General features: G+C 44.7%; 1 protein-coding gene across 1 annotated transcript; it reads right to left on the bottom strand.

Annotated features, from left to right (window-relative positions):
• Nucleotides 1–5,760: 5,760 nt before the first annotated feature.
• Nucleotides 5,761–16,947, bottom strand: LOC123043902 (uncharacterized). The gene is made up of 7 exons (XM_044466496.1): nucleotides 16,485–16,947; nucleotides 15,987–16,028; nucleotides 9,079–9,161; nucleotides 8,889–8,990; nucleotides 8,561–8,775; nucleotides 6,755–6,849; nucleotides 5,761–6,191 (listed from the first exon to the last, which is right to left on the bottom strand). The coding sequence occupies exons 1-7, from the start codon at nucleotides 16,630–16,632 to the stop codon at nucleotides 5,950–5,952; spliced, it is 927 nt and encodes a 308-aa protein (XP_044322431.1). The 5' UTR covers nucleotides 16,633–16,947; the 3' UTR covers nucleotides 5,761–5,949.
• Between the last annotated feature and the right edge of the window lie 1,097 nt (nucleotides 16,948–18,044).

The following is an 18,044-nucleotide window of genomic DNA, read 5'->3' as shown; positions in this document are numbered from 1 at the left end:
CTGTCATCAGAATCATATTCCTTGCTCTTCCTCTTTTTCTTAGCTTCCTTGTCCCATTGAGGACATTCAGATATGTAGTGGCATGGCTTCTTGCATTTGTGACAAGTTCTCTTCTTGTAGTCACGAGAGGAAGCCTCATCATTCCTTGAGCTGGATCTTGAAGACTTTTCGAAGTGATTCTTCTTGGAGAACTTTTGGAACTTTCTCACAAGCATTGTGAGCTCTTTGCCAATGTCTTTAGGATCACCATAACTGCAGTCAGATTCTTCTTCAGATGAGGAAACAACTTTTGCCTTCATAGCACGGGATCGACCATAGTTTGGGCCATAGATATCTCTCTTCTCAGACAGCTGGAACTCATGTGTGTTGAGCCTCTCAAGTATGTCAGACGGGTCGAGATCCTGAAGTCAGGACGTTCTTGGATCATCAGGGCCAAAGTGTCAAAAGAGTTGTCAAGTGATCTCAGTAGCTTCTTCACAATTTCATGCTTCGTGATCTCAGTTGCGCCGAGTGCGCGAACCTCATTTGTGATATCAGTGAGGTGGTCGAACGTGAGCTGGACATTCTCATTGACATTTCTCTTGAAGCAATTGAAGAGATTGCAAAGTACATCAATCCTAGAGTCTCTCTGAGTTGAGACACCTTCGTTGACCTTGGACAGCCAGTCCCAGACTAGCTTCGCCGTTTCCAGCACACTCACACGGCCATACTATCCTTTGGTCAGATGACCATAGATGATGTTCTTGGCGGTTGAGTCCAATTGCGCGAACCTCTTGCCATCAGCAGTGGTGACACCTTCACCGACTTTGAGAACGCGAGTCTTGATGACATACCAGAGGTCTATGTTAATGGCTTCAAGATGCATGCGCATCTTATTCTCCTAGTAGGGGTAATCAGTGCCATCGAAGACGGGGCACGCAGCGGAGACCTTGATTATCCCTGCAGTCAACATAGCTAAAACTCCAGGTGGTTAAAATGAATCACACAAAACAAGGGAGCACCTTTCTCCGATACCAATTGAAAGTGCTAGTTATTGACTAGAGGGGGGTGAATAGGCGATTTTTACGAAAAATTTCAAAACATGAGGTCTTTGAAGACAGACAATCAAATGGAACCTATATGATATGCAGCGGAAGATAAACTACTCTAAATAGACCATAGTTAAGTAAGCAATAGTGCTGAAAGCACGATGACTAATAGCAGCTAGGTAGTACAGATCGGAACGGAAGACAGTATGAAGCCAAATAGGTAATATTCTTTGCATAGTGAAGTCAAACGGATCAGGCAAACAAGCAATGACTTCACAAAGACAAACTAAAATGTAAAGGAGGTGGGGGATAAAACCAGTAGCTTCGTGAAGACGAGGATTTGGTAGACCAGTTCCAGTTGTTGTGACAATTGTACGTCTGGTTAGGGATGCTGAGATTGAACTCAAAAGACCATGTGTTCACCTTATTCCCCTTGAGCTAAGGACACCTAGTCCTCACTCAATCACTCTGGTAAGTCTTCAAGGTAGACTTCCAAACCTTCATAGACTCTGTTCACCGGCGATCCACAATGACTCTTGGATCCTCAAAACGTTGGGCCTAACCGGCTGGAGGATACACAGTCCTCAAGTGTAACAAGTCTTCAGGTCACGTGGACAGAAAGACTTTAGTGATGCCTAACACTCTTTGGCTCTGGGTGTTTTGGGATTTGTCCTCGCAAGGATTGCTCTCTCAAAGGCTTCGGAGGTGGGTTTCTCTCAAACGACAAAAGCCGTGCACTAACTCTGAGCAGCCAGCAATTTATGGTGTAGGGGTGGGCTATTTATAGCGAGGAGGCAACCCGACCTGATATGTCTGAAATGACCCTGGGTCACTAAGGAACCGACACATGTCAAACGGTCGGATTTCAAACTCACGCGGCAGCTTGGCTTGGGCTATGAGCAAGGCTGACCCATCCAACTCTGGATAATATTTGCTCTCATTGTCTTCACTCAAAGATATAAGATTTGGGTTGAGCATCACGTCAGTCTTCTGACTTTGTTCACTTGGACCCCACTTAACAGTTTGGTGGTTCCTATGACTCAATAAAGAAGAAAAGGAAACTATGAAAGAAATTATGTCTTCGCACTCCATGGTCCTTAAGTGAATATCTTCACACGTCATTATCTTCAACGTGAATGTCTTCACAAACCACCATTGTCTTCAATGTCTTCATACATTTTTAGGGGTCATCTCTGGTAAGTAAACCGAATCAATGAGGGACTACTACCTGTGTTATCCTGCAATTCTCACAAACACATTAGTCCCTCAACCATGTTTGTCGTCAATACTTCAAAACCAACTAGGGGTGGCACTAGATGCACTTACATTGGCACATGAAAAATACCAAAACACCCACATTTTATGTCACACATAAAGGGCATAAAAGGATGGCAAGTGGAGCCCCATGGGGGAGCTCCACCATTGGCCGTCCCACACCTTGTGGGCCCCCCAAAAAGGGTTCCCACCCTTCCATGTCATCCCTAGATCTTTTGCTAAGACCCCCTTTAGTGACTATCCATAAAATTCAACCAATCAATGCTTTTCACTATTCACGAAAACATTTTTCTGCGACCGCTAAATCTGAAACTTTTTTTGTAGGCCTATAACATTTCTAGTACCCACTAAAATAAATTTGGACGTGTTCTGAAACTTTTTCAGATCAATGATTTTCATCAGCGGAAAGTAACTAAGACATTTCCGGCTGCTCCAGAAAATTTCCTGTTTTTTCTCCTGAAAAATTCCATAAGTCCCTAGAACAATTCTGGCACTTACAAAAAATTCCAGGCACATGCCAAAAACCTTTTTGGCTTAATGGTTTACTCTGAAACAACTTTTTGGTTTTACCGAAACTTTTTCGTTGTTCTCTCCAGAACTTTTTCATTGTCTCCGAACTTTTCCGGTGACTTTCTCTCAGACTCCCTGTCTAGTATTCATAGATAGATGGCCCTTAAGCGTGTGACCTTGTAGGTTTGGTGGAGTATAAACATGACCAGAACACTTTTCGATCAATGATCAATAGTCGAACCGTGGACACCCATATTGATCCCTACACCCATAGTGAACCTGTAGTTGTCGTGTGCTATTTGTGTTGCTTCACGATATGTTACAAACACCCAAGGTGAGACTTAGCGGCATCCCCGTGAATCAACTCTTGTCCACTATGCCAGTTACCTCGTTATCGGGTTTGTTCTCTTATCTCGTTTCCGTGTTCCGACATCCCCGTGATCAAATCACATTGTGTTTGGCCAGACGATGATGGATACCGTAACACCGAGAGGGCCCTAAGAATATCTCTCAATCGTCGGAGGAGCAAATCTCAATCTTGAGCTATCTCGTTCCTTGTCATACCTTTCCGTGAACCCGTAAGCCACCGTAATAGCCACCCAGTTACAGATGGCGTTTAACAAACCCCAAAGTTCATGAAGCAAGAATGAAGGAACTCCACACTCTCATGGTCTAAGGAATTATGCAAACATTAACTTTCTTTGTGTTATTAACCATTTACTTGTGACGAATTTATCTCATAGCATAACATCAATTCGAGTCGATTCAACACACGTGTTCTCCTAACATTGTGCCCTCAAAATTGTCGGCGTAGTCATTCCCATAATCAGGAAAACAGGATCATCATGCAATACTTGAGCTAGTCTTAGAGGCATGACTAGGAATACATTTTACCATTTATTATACCACATGTGCATATGAGTTTCACTCCCAGCCTCGTGGATATTGCAGACTCGGGAATCATTGCAATTATAGCATGGAACATAAACATCCATTACAAACTTGGAGATACAAAATAACAGTTATTACTGCCTCTAGGGCATATCTCCTACTGAGACATGTACTCTAGTAGACAACTTGGGCAAGAAGCCATGTAACCCGACTTGGATCCATGTAACCCTACCCCTCATCCACCTATATAACCGGAGGTAGGGGCCTTCCAATTCAGCACCCAATTAGTCATACGAGTCAAACACAACCGACACAAGCATACATGCAGAATGTAGTGTATTACCTCACCACGAGGGCCTGAACTTGGTAAATCCTTCTCTCATGTGTACCCTATTCTGATCCTCTATGAGTGCTCTGCCCAAGGAGCAACTCTATGCAGGGATCTGCTAGTTTTGATACCGTCAGTTAGTCATTAGTGGCAGTATCGAAGAGATTCTCTCGAAAATTCCAGATTATTCGGTTTGAACAATGGTGGAATGAGTACAAAAATATCACTCATCATACGCGACTAACTTAGTTGTGTGAAACTCTGGTTTAACCAAAAAGTAATGGTTTTGGGCGGAGACTATGAATGTAGTAGAGGGTTAATATTTTAAGAGTTGCAAACTATCCAGAAACCAAACTTTGGCTCATGGCACGGTGAGAAGAGCAACATAGTAACCTCAGAGTGGTAAGAGTGCGGTTATAGAATTTAATTCAAGGACAGGACGAACCATAAGTGCAACGACGAGCGGCACAACTGTCGATGGAGCGGGCGCAACCAACGTGTCTGGAGTAGCAGGTGGCGCCCCCGCGGACACGTTGGGCAGGGCAGCGGCAGCCAAGGGTCGACCAACAGTGGCCGGCATCATGCATGCAAGGTTGAGGACGAGCGATCGGATGGCGTTACGGCACCAATGACCGAGGCGTAGAAGAACAGCGTCGCGAGAGACGAGCACACAATGATGCAGGCACATGTGTTTGGCCGACGTGGTGTTGAACAACCACACTGAGAAGATGTGACAAACCGCCAACTTTTTGCCCGATCGCCGAATTGTGTTTGAAGCAAGGCAGCCACCAGGAAGGTGTCTAGACGGAGGAAACACAAATGAAAGAACACGATGTTTGAGCATGGGCATCCACTGCCCAGGCGTGGGGGTGACACCATGGACCGCTTGCCTGCCACAGAGCAGCTTGAATGCGATCAACAATGTCGACCGTTGGGACAACCGGCTTGGAGACCATCACATGAACAAGATGAGGTGTGAGGTGGCAGCAGTAGGGGTGGAGCGGTTGATTTCAGAGCGCAGACAGCGACAGCAGCGAGAGGACAAGCAAAGAAAGAGATGTGAATCCGCTCCGAGGCAATCTCAAGCTCGTGAAGGATGGCGGTGGCAACCAGAGGAGAATACAGTGAATCGAAAGGTGAACTGAGAGAGCTACAAAGGCATGAACATGTCCAACTCACCACCAAGACATGACTAGAGAAAGCGAGCAAGCATTAGACGGTCAATGCCCATGGTGGCGAACTCAACAAAGGCAACAAGGTGAATCCCGTTATCACTGTGACGGAAGAGGGACATGGGTTGTGAGAAGGCGAGCCAACCATGAGTTTGAAAATCGTAGCCCATTATCGTCACCTGCCGCGAGCTGCGCGCCGCGGATGGCACCCTGGACCGAAGAGTGATCACGGAGGGGAGGCGAGGTGAGATGAAGGTGGTTGTGGAATGGGTGGGTACCGTCGTAGGAGGAATGGCAGCGGGTGGGGGTGGTAGGAGGGAAGGGAAGGGAGGGAAGGTGGAGGATCCATCAAGCTTGGCAAAAACCAACTTTGAACGGTTTTCTGCAGCCCATTTCCATCAGTTCAATATACATCCACAAAAAGATGCACCCGCGGCATTGACAAGAGATTAAAAAAGAACTTATATAAAATTAAAGAAGACCAAGGCAAGAACAATAGCGGCAGTCCTGGTTGTTAAGGCATCGTACAACATAACAAATGCAGACCAGTGCAAAGGAAAAAAAAACAGTATTAACCACAACAGTAAAATTTCACAGACTGTAGGAGCTGTTGTTGCCATGGTACGGAAAGATGCTTTCCAGAACAACCCGCAGGGTATGTAGAAGGGACAATTTGGACCAAAATGGAAACAAGGCCGGGGAACTAGTGAGAAGAAGAAAATGGCAATAATAATACAAACAATGACTATGAAGGCATCTCGGCTAGGCGAACTGTGCGTGGAAGTAAAAACTCAGCAAAGATGGGAAAATGTGATGATGGATAAACACCATCTATATTGTCATTTATGACTTCGCATAGTGCAGGAACCAGTGGGCGTCCTCTAAACAGTATCCAGTCAATATGCAAGTCCTGAGTTTGTCTGTCCCAGCAGAGACAAAGAGCTCTGAATACTAATTTTAGGAATTCTACCGCACCTTGTTTTTCCCCTGCATCACAGCAATCTTCCGTGTAAGATATGTAGAAATAATACGGCTACTTGAGAAGAGAAAATATTAGCAGGTGTAAACTGCAACAGAAACCAACCAGGTTACTGTTTATAATAAATTGATCTCGATATATTCACCCACTGAAAAAGTAGGTGATGCAGAAAACCCATCATTGCACAGATAAAATGTATGCATAGTAGTGAGAGATGTTGCTTTTGGAAATATAGCTAAATGTTCTATACTTCTATCTACAATATAATGATACAAATATATAAACTTCAAACAGCACATCCCTTTTATCTTTTCAATTTCTTAATTATAAGATAAGGGAATGCCAATTTTCTCTTGAAATAATCAGTTGAGCTGTTTGGCTTAAAAAACTTAAGCAAATGAGTAAGTTTGGTTATATTTACTTATATTGTAGCAAGATTGCCTTTCATACTGAAGGGGATGTTTTTTATCCTTTGTTTAGCAAGTAAACCAAGACACTATGACAACAACTATATTTTCTTCCTAGATATGGGACTGGAAAAGGAGGCATCTGAGCGAAGTAAAAGGGGTACCTTTAAATCCATGATATGTGTGTATCAGTGAAACATTTTTGCGCACACGAGCATTTGGCCAAGCATCTCTCATATCACCCACAACACCATGTTCCCTGTAATCAAAATCATATGGAATTATGTCAATCAACGTAGCAAGGGAGTCATCTAAAAAATAGGAAGGGCTGGACTCAAAACATAAAAGACGCATACTCAAGGAACTATGATCTTATTCATGATTGGGGGCTCTGTCTATACAAATACCAATCATAATAAAGTGGTTAGGTCCATTTCTCGACAGAGGCAATTAAGCATTTCGAAATTACACTAAGGCCCAATCAAACCCAAATACCACTCATCCCTAACCTGATCTGCAATTAGTATTATCTTGCTCACTGTGGAACGACTATGGGGTGAACACATTTACAAGAGCTGCCTTTGCATAGAAAAACATGGACATATCACACATACGTTTAAGATTATGCATTTGATATGGGCTTGCAAAAAGAGATGGTTCTGCATATGTACTTTGTTAAACGAATTTTAGCTAACGTCGCCAAACTTTGCCCCTGGTATGGTCAGTATATTTACTTTGTATCTTTCTTTTCGAGTAGAATACTGATGAACTTGCTTAAGAGCAAAGTGTACTCACCATTCACAAGCAATTATTTCTTTGTGGAAAAACAGAGAAAATATGATATATGTGACTTGGTAGTTGCAAGATTCAGGTCTACCATCAATTTTTGCCTCTTCGCTAACATGTTCATCGAAAGATTGAACATTGGGGACATCTCTTGACAATGTTGATGATCAGTGTTATGGGGTTTCCGAAATATATAATATGGTTATTTTTTATTCTCTCTACTTTAAAGTTGACTGTTTTCTTTAAGTCTAAGCTAATTATTGTGACTACTGGATTGTACGAGTTATGTATTTTATTAATTCTGTTGGAACATATGGGAACATGATTTTTAGAAGAAAAAAATACACTTTCGGGATTTCTTAAATACTTGCAGATACTGAAATTTTGGAAATCAAACTTTTTAAAACGTTGCGACTTCATCATATATTAATAACCAAATGTATAGTAGTTTCTGACACCTAAACTCAAACTTTATTTCTGAAATTTGAATGTACAATATCTTTAACTACCTAGGTTACAGAAAAGGTTCAAATCTTTTAAAAATGTTGTTAATGGTACTTTTGCTATTTCTGAAAATATATCATAGATGATCATGCACAACATATACGTACAACAAACAGAATCGACACAAGATCCAATACAGCACAGCTATCCAATAAGATGTACTCGGCCTAATACATAATTTGAGATTTACTTCAACCATCGCTCAGACCAATAATATATACTGTGTGTCTTACAAAAAAAATTACCTTCAAATACGTATTTGGAAGGAGTTTCCAGTGATATAATTTCTATAGCATACATCTAATATATTATTGATCTTATAGATTGTCAAAGTAAATCTTGGAACACGTATTAGGCCTTATATATCCGGATGGAGGAAGTACTCCAAAAGAACATCATGCCTATCACATCAACACAATATGTAAAGCCATATCAGCAGTTTTATTACATGGCAGATCAGGTATTTTGAACTTTTATCTTACCAAAATGCTAGAAAGAGTCTTCTAAGAAAATTGTAAAGGTATATGTTATCACATATTATTTTATATTAACATAAAAGGTAGGTTTTTACCTGACAACCATAAAACTGGAATAAGGAGTCGACATTTGTACAAATAATATTTCTATGTGAACTAGCCATGTTAATCTCAACAAAATTATCATCCTCCAACAAGTTATACCTAGATCTGCCGAGCAAAAAACGTCCCGTCATAGATTCCTTTTGTGTGTTGAAGCCCCCACAATAGATCACAGGCAAGTTGGGTGGCAAAGAAGCTATATGCTGCCACGTAAGCAAAGCACTTCGTCTACGAGCACGAGGGCTATCTTCATCAAGATTTGTATTTACAATCTGGAAACTGAACCCAGGTTGTTCTACTCTTTTGAGTTGAAACGTGTGTACATCATGTCAGTTAAGGCACAAATTTCTTCATGTTCCAATAAATTCCAGTCAAGAGACTAGGAGATGATAGAATAATATAATGACAAAAGTATCATGCAAAAGGATATTGCCCATGTAGCAATGCATGGTGCAGTAGCTCCCCATGAAATGCTTCCTGGCACTGATGGAGATTCTGATAACCAGAAGGTGCCACCTTCTGTAAGCTCCACCTTCATCAAATTCATGGTAGTTCGACTCATATACGAAAAGACATTATTCATTTCTAGCAGAATAGTATCATGTCAAGGAAAGAAAAACCTTCTCCTTTTCGTAGAATATTGTGCAATATTCATCAGTGGTGTCCTGTGAACCTTTTCTTGAAATGCCAAATTGCTCATAACCTGGATCAGTACAACAGCTTGGTAATTCGGCCTCATACATCCTAGATTGCAGATAAACAGACAACACAGCATTGTGCTAGAAAAAGAATAGGTAGCTCTCAGGCCTTTTAGTTAATAGCTAAATTTGGTTCATCTTGGTCAAAGAAAAATGTTTTTCCCTAAAGGCACAGGAAAAGTATATAAGCCCAACAGAAATGACAGATGCGAAGAAGAATGCACCACCGCAAGCTCAGGACCGTCGCCGACGGATTACAGGCCAACCGATGGGCACGGGACATACACGGCACGATTGGCATCCATAAGATCGGGCAATACTTACAGCTCTGGCACGCAATCAGCCACACGAACCTCTCCGCCGAGCCAGACCGCCTCTCCTGGAAGTGGAACCCCCGCGGCGTCTACTCTGCCAAATCAGCCTACATCGCCACCTTCAATGGCTCCACGGGCTGCGACGCATGGAAGCTCACCTGGAAGAACTGGGCGCCCCCGCGCGTCCGATTCTTTCACTGGCTCGCCCACCTGGACTGATATTGGACGGCCGACTGCCTCGCCCGCCGCGGCCTGCAACACCCCGCACGATGTCCCCTCCGCGACCAGGCCCCCGAGACCATGCACCACCTCATCCTAGCTTGCCCCTTCGCCCGGCGGATCTGGTACGAGGTGCTGCACTGGCTCCGACTCTCCTGCGCCCTGCCCGACAGAGAGACTTCTCTCAACGACTGGTGGCACACGGCGCGGCAGCACACCCCAAAGCCCATGCGCAAGGGCCTCGCCTCCGCGACCCTCCTCGTCCCATGGATGATCTGGAAGCACCGTAACGATTGCGTCTTCAATAGAGGACGGCCCTCAGCGACCGATCTGCTCACGAAGATCAAGGACGAGGCCGCCCTCTGGGCCAGAGCCGGCGCCCTAGGGCTCCGTGCCATCGTACCGCAAACATGGGACGTGCACTGATATGCCTCTGGGCACTGTAATTCCCTCCTAGGAGGATTGTAACTGAAACTCTCTTTCTTTCCAAAGCAATGAAATGCAAGCTCTCTTGCGTTTTCTCGAAAAAAAATCCCATGGTGATCAATCAAATTAAGAATATAATATATTTGACAATCAGTGCTTCTCAGTTGTTTCATTTTAGGCCAATCGTATCATCAAAATATAACACACAGAACCATATAAGTTTTAGAAAGTGCAATATATACTTCATAAACTCATAGTCATGTAACGGCCACATGTGGCCCTAGGCTCTAACATAAAGGAAATAACACCAGCATTTATTTTTCTGAATCAGAATATAATTGAACTATTCTCGCGTGCAGTTGTAGAAAGGAGATAGAGATACTATCTTTATACTTCTCATATGCAGATAACAAGGGCCTGTTATGTAGTACAAGTGTACAACACAAATGAAAAGGGGAGTATACAGATTTGATCCAAGAATTGCTTGGAAGTATGCCTCAAGTGGTTTGACAATGGCTAGCTTATACAAAGCAATCATTCGTAGACCATGAATCCTAGGGCTTAGGGGTGATTACGGCAAGATGAGGTGTCATGAAATTAATGATGACATTGCTAAGTTGTGTTGATAACAAAACACTGGCTACATCCCCTGTGGGTCTATAGCTTGAAGTTCCCCCGATGCCATAGCAGAATCAAGAGACCTACTGGGGATAAGTTCTCCATTCTGATATCCATCGATTTCACAATTGCAAAGGTTTTAGAAGGTACCTATCTACTTGTTGGTCAAGCAGATAGATTTATATATATGCTAGAATCCTGGGATATTATTTTTTTCAAACAAAAGAAGGTGCGCAGAAATTTTTACTATACCACACTGTAAAAGGACAAGTATACTCTCAATTTTCCCAATATATTTCCTTTTTATTTTTAGCAATCAGCACGCAACAGCATATCAAATGCAGCAGTGTAACTGGCCACAAGCTGTGGTGGCAGGAGTAAAGTAACCCAGCAACAGGGACAACAGTACTAGTTAGGAAAAACAAATTAGTTCCTATTCAGTTCAATGAATCTGGTCTAACGCTCGTTCCTTGTCCAGTTGTCTCTAATATACTCCTGTGGCTGATGGTATTTGGGCCAGGGTGGTGGCACCGATGACCTCAGAGATCTCCACAAGTGCTAGTCGTCGCTCGCATGACCGTTCGTGGCAGATGACTTTGGAGGACAATGCCGAGTTGTATCATGGCTCCTTCTCTGCTCCACCTGCACCTGCCAAGGTGCCTGCCGGGACGGCCCTCGTACTCGACCCCCCGACGCACTCGCTGCCGCTTTGGTCAGAGTCTTCCTCATGGTCGTCGCCTCAGAGCCAGGTGCTTGCTGCACCCCTGACGCCCGTGCACTGTTCCCCACCGACTGCCATCGTGGTTGCATCTGCGTCGCAGGCGGACAGGCGGTTGTCGAATTTGCCTACAACTCCGCGGCCAGTGGCAGCGCCTGGGTGTGCTGTTGTACATTCTGACGCCACCTTTCCCTGATCCGTTGGTGCCAAGTTCGCTGCAGGCCGTCGGTGCGCGTAAAGCATCGCCGCAGGTTCCTACGGTGACCACGCCAGCTGTCAGCCGGTGCGCTGGCAACGCTGCAAGGCGCTGCAAGGCGTCAATGACTGCCAACGCCTGGTCGTCAAGACCAACACAGACGCATCGCGCCATCGCTGGGCGCGGCCTTGCTGGTTCCTCGGGGCACGAGCTCCTGAGGACTGTTCGGTGTCTTCAGCTGGGCGTGGCCTTGCCCATGGTGTCCGAGGCCACCCCTAATTGTGGGTGTGCACGTTGCACCACATCCCACCCGCAGCCCACGGTGCTGCCGCTACCAGGTCATCGTCACCTATGTTGGGACTGGGAGGACCGGCGATACTCCTGTTAGTAGCCAGGAGTTGGCTGTTGGCCATCCTCTACTGCAGCTGTCTGCGCCGAGGGGTACACTGCAGGTAGCAACTACCTCCTCACCGTCCAACACGGAGGTTGCTGCATTTGGTGGCATCCCCTACCCCACATCCATCCACCGTCACTTCAGTACTAGGATTCGAGAGAAGCCTGACCCCAACGACTTGCAGACGGATCAAGCTATGTGCGCCGCCAAGCTTCGGGACATTGAGACTAATTCAGTTATGCTTTACAATAAGAAGTTTTCGGTTCTTTACTTCTCAGAAGTTGAATTCAGAAAGCTTCGAGACTAGGGATCTCCTTATGTAATAAGGCATGAGGTGGCTTCATCAATCAATGAGTTGTTGGACTCACAGATCGATAGGGCACTGGTAATGTTACAAAAAATGGCCGCTGATACTCCCGTCGCGGATGATGGCCCTCATGGGCTCTCAATATTGTATATTCAAGACATGTGTGAGGACCTGAATCCTGAAGAGGAAAGGGTACTTGAAAATTATATGGATATTCCTCGTATTCCTGTAAAGGCCACTTAAGGCACACTAGAAAGCAATACGATATTTCTTTTGTGCAACGTAGCACGCAAAACAAATTCAAAAATAGGCTTCACGACCAATGAGATGAATTTTCTAGAATAGCAGAGGTTTTCATGACTTGGCTAAAAGACAAATTCTAACTGAGATTCCTAGAGGATAAAACTAGGACTCCATCGTTCTCATGGAGACTCGAGATACGAACTTCTTGACACGTTTTTTGAGCTGCATATGTGGTGGTCTTGGTTATGCATGATATGCCTGCCTCCGAGAGGAAGGTCAGGTGGTATTTTGCCAGGTGTGAATTGTTAAGCTGCATGCACTAGCCAACGCAACCAAAAGTCTGAATTGATGGAAAGGGCTAGGCAGTTCACATATACACTTCAACACCACCTCTCACGTGTGACGCGGGAAGTCAACACGTGAATAGACTTAGAGGTATGGCTCAAGAGGCTTATACGTGGACATAGAGCGGGGCAGCAACAATTTTTGAATAAATCGCAAAAGCCAGGACTTGAACTCAAGACCTTAGGCCCTGATACCATGGTAAGCTTCATGCACTAGCCAACGCAACCAAAAGTCCAAAATGATGGGAAGGGCAAGGCAATCCACATGTACACTTCAACACCCCCTCTCACGTGTAACGCGGGAAGTCAACATGTTAATAGACTTAGAGGTATGGCTCAAGAGGCCTATATGTGGACATGGATGCGGCAGCAGGAATTTTTGGATAAATTGCGAAAGCCAGGACTTGAACTCAAGATCTTAGGCTCTGATACCATGTTAAGCTTCATGCACTAGCCAATGCAACCAAAAGTCCAAATTGATGGAAAGGGCTAGGCAATCCACATATACACTTCAAAAATGAATTTGTTTTTGAGGTCTGTCACCATCTTCTTTGGGCTCAGCAGTGCAACGATGTTGGAGAGTGGGCCATGTTGCGCCTACTTTGACGACCAGCGGCATCTGTTCCAGGATATACTCGTGGCATGCTTGCTCCTAGGTTCTATGGACAGTACTAAGTCCTCGAACACAGTGGATTTGTGGCCTACAAATTGGATCTTATGGACGGAGCTCGAATTCTTGATGTCTACCATCTTAGCTGGTTGAAGAAATTCCATGGATGCCACCTAGTGCTGCTCCCTCTCTACCTTTTATAGAAAAGGGTAAGGTAGCTCTTCATAGTCTTCGACGAGGCATGAGCCATGTTCTGATTCTGTGGGCAGGTTCATCAGAGGAAGAGACTTCCTAGGAACGTTTGGCGGAGTTTAAAGCTCACTTCCTTGGTTTTCTTCTCGAGGACGAGCTGCTTGACGAGGAGAGGAATGATGTTAGGGATCTCCAATGGTCTTCATCAAACAGACTCCCCCAAATGTCCACGGACACATCCGGACATCCAACCAGGCGAACGCCATCCAATGTTATCCCTAAAAAATGCATATTTTTACTACCAAGCCATGCAACATTGCATATTTTCACATAGCAAAATACATTGATAGTTCATACAAATAAACCTAAATCTACTCATCAGCGTGTAAGGTGAGAATGATGACCCCCGTGCAAGACCGTTGACCTCGTCGATCGTTGGTGGCTGGCGCGGATCCGCCTTTGTGGACACGTGTGCCGCTTTGGCATCGTCGTCGTATTGCCGCTCCTTGTCTTTGTTGTCGCCGATGATGACCTCACCGTGATTGCGCTCGAACCCTACAAACGCTCTGCACTGACCCCATACCACGTGGTTCTCCGCAACAATCTCCAGGTCCATCAAGGGTGCGGTCACGGCGACGACATCTGCAATCTCCGCATCGAGTTGCTCCATGATGAGGACCCGAACCTGGGTAAACACTTCGTGTGTGATCCCCTCTGGTACCTCTGGTCTCGCACTACACCCTATCAGGACTACTGCCAGTTCCTGGTATCGTCAATGCACTCCAGGGCTTTTCCTCCTCATCCTCGCCCGAGCTCGAAGGAAGGCTAGCCACAATGTGGGTTGCGGGTCAGGCCTCAGCGGCCCGCATCTCCGCCGAGAACTCCACGAGGTGCTGTGGCATGAGCTGCGTGTAGCACGTTATCTTCGTCAGCACCATGGCGACGATGGATGCGGATGATGAGCTAGGGTGCTCCTTGCGGAGGCGAAGGGTCGGGAAAATTGGAAGAATGGGCTCGAGATAGGGTTTGGGGGGTTGCCAGCCAGCCTTCAATAGCCAGGGTAGGCTCCTCAGGCAGCTTGTCGGCTACCCGTCCATGAATGCAGTAGGCAGAGCGGTGAAGCTTCAATGTGCGAGGCAAAGCGGGTCAAAGACTACAGGAGACAACTCAGATTTTGGGTGGGACCAGGGTGTCGGAGTTTGACATGGAGGATGTCCGGACTCCACATGAGCCCCCCCCCCCCTGATTTGGGGCCAGACTGGGGGATTTCGGATGCCCGGACCGGTCCGGTCCAATTTTGGTCGGCTGCTTTGGAGGCCTAAAAGTGTTCGGACTGTCTGGTCCAAGCATATAGGGGAGGTTTGGGCGTCCGCGTTGGAGATGCCTTGCGTGGGGGCAATCCTATTTACTTCCATGCACTATTGATTTGCTGATGGAAAGAAGTCAATTCGTAGTAGGATATGATTCCTTTAGGAAGAGAAATAGATGTAGGACTTTCCATAATGTAAGGAGAGGTGGTCTATACGGGAAACTTGATCAATCAATTATGTCAAGTCCTTTCCCCCAAGCTCTTTTTCTTAGAAACACGAGACTGAGCCGGCAGATCTTAAGATTGACGAAGTCTCCACAGGCACCTCGTAGTCGACAGGCACACGTCATACCACTAAGAGAATAGCGTCAGAAAGCCTAAATAATTCTAGGAAATATGCAAGCACCCGTGTCAAGTCTAGGACTTGAACCCGGGTGCGCTAGTTCCACCAAAAGGAACCTAACCATCTAAGCTAGGCCTAGTTCGCCCCCAAGCTCTTCTCTTCCTCCACCATTATCCCTCGACACAGGTAAGACGCCTACCCAGAGGACCTTCATCGGCCCTCGGTCACCTCCAAGCCAAGGCTACGCCCTCCAACCCCAGGACTCTAACAAAAACTTTCTCCAATTACAAAATGACACGCATTTGGCTGCACGATTCGGGCAAGAAGATGTTGCTTTGGGTAACTAGGATATTAGCAAATAGATGATAATACCAGGCAGCTTGAAAAAATCATTCTTTATAATGAAGAATATTGATGAATTCAACAGAGCGAAGAACATTTCCACCAGTTTGCAGCAAAGCCTAAGAAGGTGATATTTGAGACTACCCTCGATCGTACACTCAAAGTACAACGGTTATCCATTATAAAGTAATAGCATGCAAGGAGGACCGTGCGGGGGGCGGGAGGGGGGGGGGTATCATGGAGAGAGAGCATTACCAGGCAGGCACTGCTGTAGGTAGTCCAGCTGGCACCTCAACCCTGCATATGAGACATGTTATTTCAAGCCTAGAACAAACTGAAGAAGAGGTTGAAATAAAATGGGGAATGTAAGTCATGAAGTCACAGAACAAACCAATGTGAGCAAGAAAATCATGACTCTGGAACTCTAAATACAGACTGAAGATCCAACTATAGGAACCGAACTTTTTTTTTCGAGATTGAACCAAACAATTCATTAAAGCTCGTATGGGCTGTTGAAGCTAATCCAGACACTCTTTTTTCTCTTTTTGAAACAAGGAATCCAGACACTTTTATTTGCTACTAATAACAAACCTTCTCCGGACAGTAAGAGATCAAATTCCATGCGTAGTCCGTATGGATACTACTAAAATCTAACAACGGTATAAATCAAATGCACACCTCGATGAATGATTGAATCAACTCAATTACATGACACAAGAGAAGGGAACCATATTCTATAGCAGCCCCGCCCACCTTGCTGGGTGCAGAGGATGGTGGGGGAGTAACTGGTGATGACGCTAACGCAGATGTCGCGGCGCTTCTCCCAGCTGTTAGGGCTCTCGCTCGGTTGATTCCCCTCGTGCAGGTTCAGCGTCATCACCGTGATGGACAGGCTGGCCATCCCCTCTTCTCTCGCTTTCTCACTGTCGCCGCTACGGATTATTATGCAGCGGCTGCAGGTGCTCCACTGCAAGGAGGCCGGTGGTTGCTGGCGCCTGGCACGCGCTCGTCGCAGGCCGCCTGCGAGAATATCGCCCGCGATCTGGCGGGGTTGCTGAGGATTTGGGGGAAAACGGGGAGATCAGGGGAGTGCGTGTGACCTTTCCTGTCTTTGAGCCTTGTTTGACTGATATAAAAATCGAAATATAACTAGTTTATTCTTCGTTTGAGCTTCGATCAGTCAACCGGAGTGCGTAAAATTGCGCAGTACGTTCGTTTTAGGGCAACTCAATGTGGATCAGCAAATCAGATACACAGAATGTCCCACACGTTCGTGGATACGGAGACGGCCATCCAAACCACGTGTATCAAAGTTCCAACTCCTTTATTTGATACAATTTTGCTAAAGCACATATAGATGTGCTATAAATATTGTAAATTTTATATTATTGATTTTATGTGAAGATTTGTATGATATTTTCATTTTTCTTTCTTTTTTATTTTTAATGTTTGATGAAATCATTTAGATGTGCTCTAAACATTCCGTGTTTGATATGTACTAGTGACTGGGGTGCATCTCAGACGCACCTCTTAAAACGGAATTATGAGTCTAATCTTGTCTACAGACATTAGGATGGCTAATTAGCTTCATAATCTAAGCTTGGTTATGCAAGTTGGGATTCTTCAAACTTCACAATATCCAGTGCTTAGATTAGGGTGGCTGTTAGGTCCTGATCTTTAGAAATGACAAATAGTTCTTGAACTCAGCTTGACATGGTAAGAATAGTCACAACATGAATTTAGAAATGATATATGAAATTCATGTAAGAAACCTTCATGGCAGTCACAACATGAATTTAGAATTGACATATAAAAGATCTCCTTTCCAGTCACAACATGAATTTAGAAATGACAGACATAATTATAAGCCAAAAGATAATTATAAAGAGGATTTTTTTTGGCAATCATAGCAAGCATATTATCTTTAGAATCCTTCATTGTAGGTTATCAACTGATCACATGAGAAACAACATCGGCATGTGTTGCTTCTATACTTCCTCTTATCATAATCCTCATAAAGTTAGTGTATTTCACTTGAAAATTTTGTTATCAAGGATTTGAACTAAGACCTCCCGATCCGGGTACAAATTGAGTTGCAAGCATCAGCTAGTTCATCTAAAAGATTCCAAAAGTTTAAGTTGTCTAGAAAAGTTGAGAAATATACCAATACTGCAGTAGTCCTCTTAAGTCAATTTCAATGCATTAGCTAATGACTCGCTGATTTATACAAACAAAAACAATAGAATGTTTAGTTTGACATTCCCCTTCTACAACAAATTGTAACAAGATAGACAGATGTAGAGAAACCAATAT

The sequence above is a fragment of the Triticum aestivum genome, chromosome 1A, assembly GCF_018294505.1.
Source record: "Triticum aestivum cultivar Chinese Spring chromosome 1A, IWGSC CS RefSeq v2.1, whole genome shotgun sequence".
Taxonomy (NCBI): domain Eukaryota; kingdom Viridiplantae; phylum Streptophyta; class Magnoliopsida; order Poales; family Poaceae; genus Triticum; species Triticum aestivum.
The sequence above is the reverse complement of the archived record's forward strand: the minus strand, read 5'-3'. Positions and strand labels throughout refer to the sequence as shown.

Excerpts from the sequence above, each read along its gene's own strand:
- LOC123043902 (XM_044466496.1), bottom strand. The coding sequence starts at position 16,632 with ATGGCCAGCCTGTCCATCACGGTGATGACGCTGAACCTGCACGAGGGG. Across the intron at positions 16,029-16,484 it reads CATCCTCTGCACCCAGCAAG|GGTTGAGGTGCCAGCTGGAC; the intron begins GTGGGCGGGGCT and ends TCTCATATGCAG. Across the intron at positions 8,776-8,888 it reads CATGCATTGCTACATGGGCA|ACGTTTCAACTCAAAAGAGT; the intron begins ATATCCTTTTGC and ends CATGATGTACAC.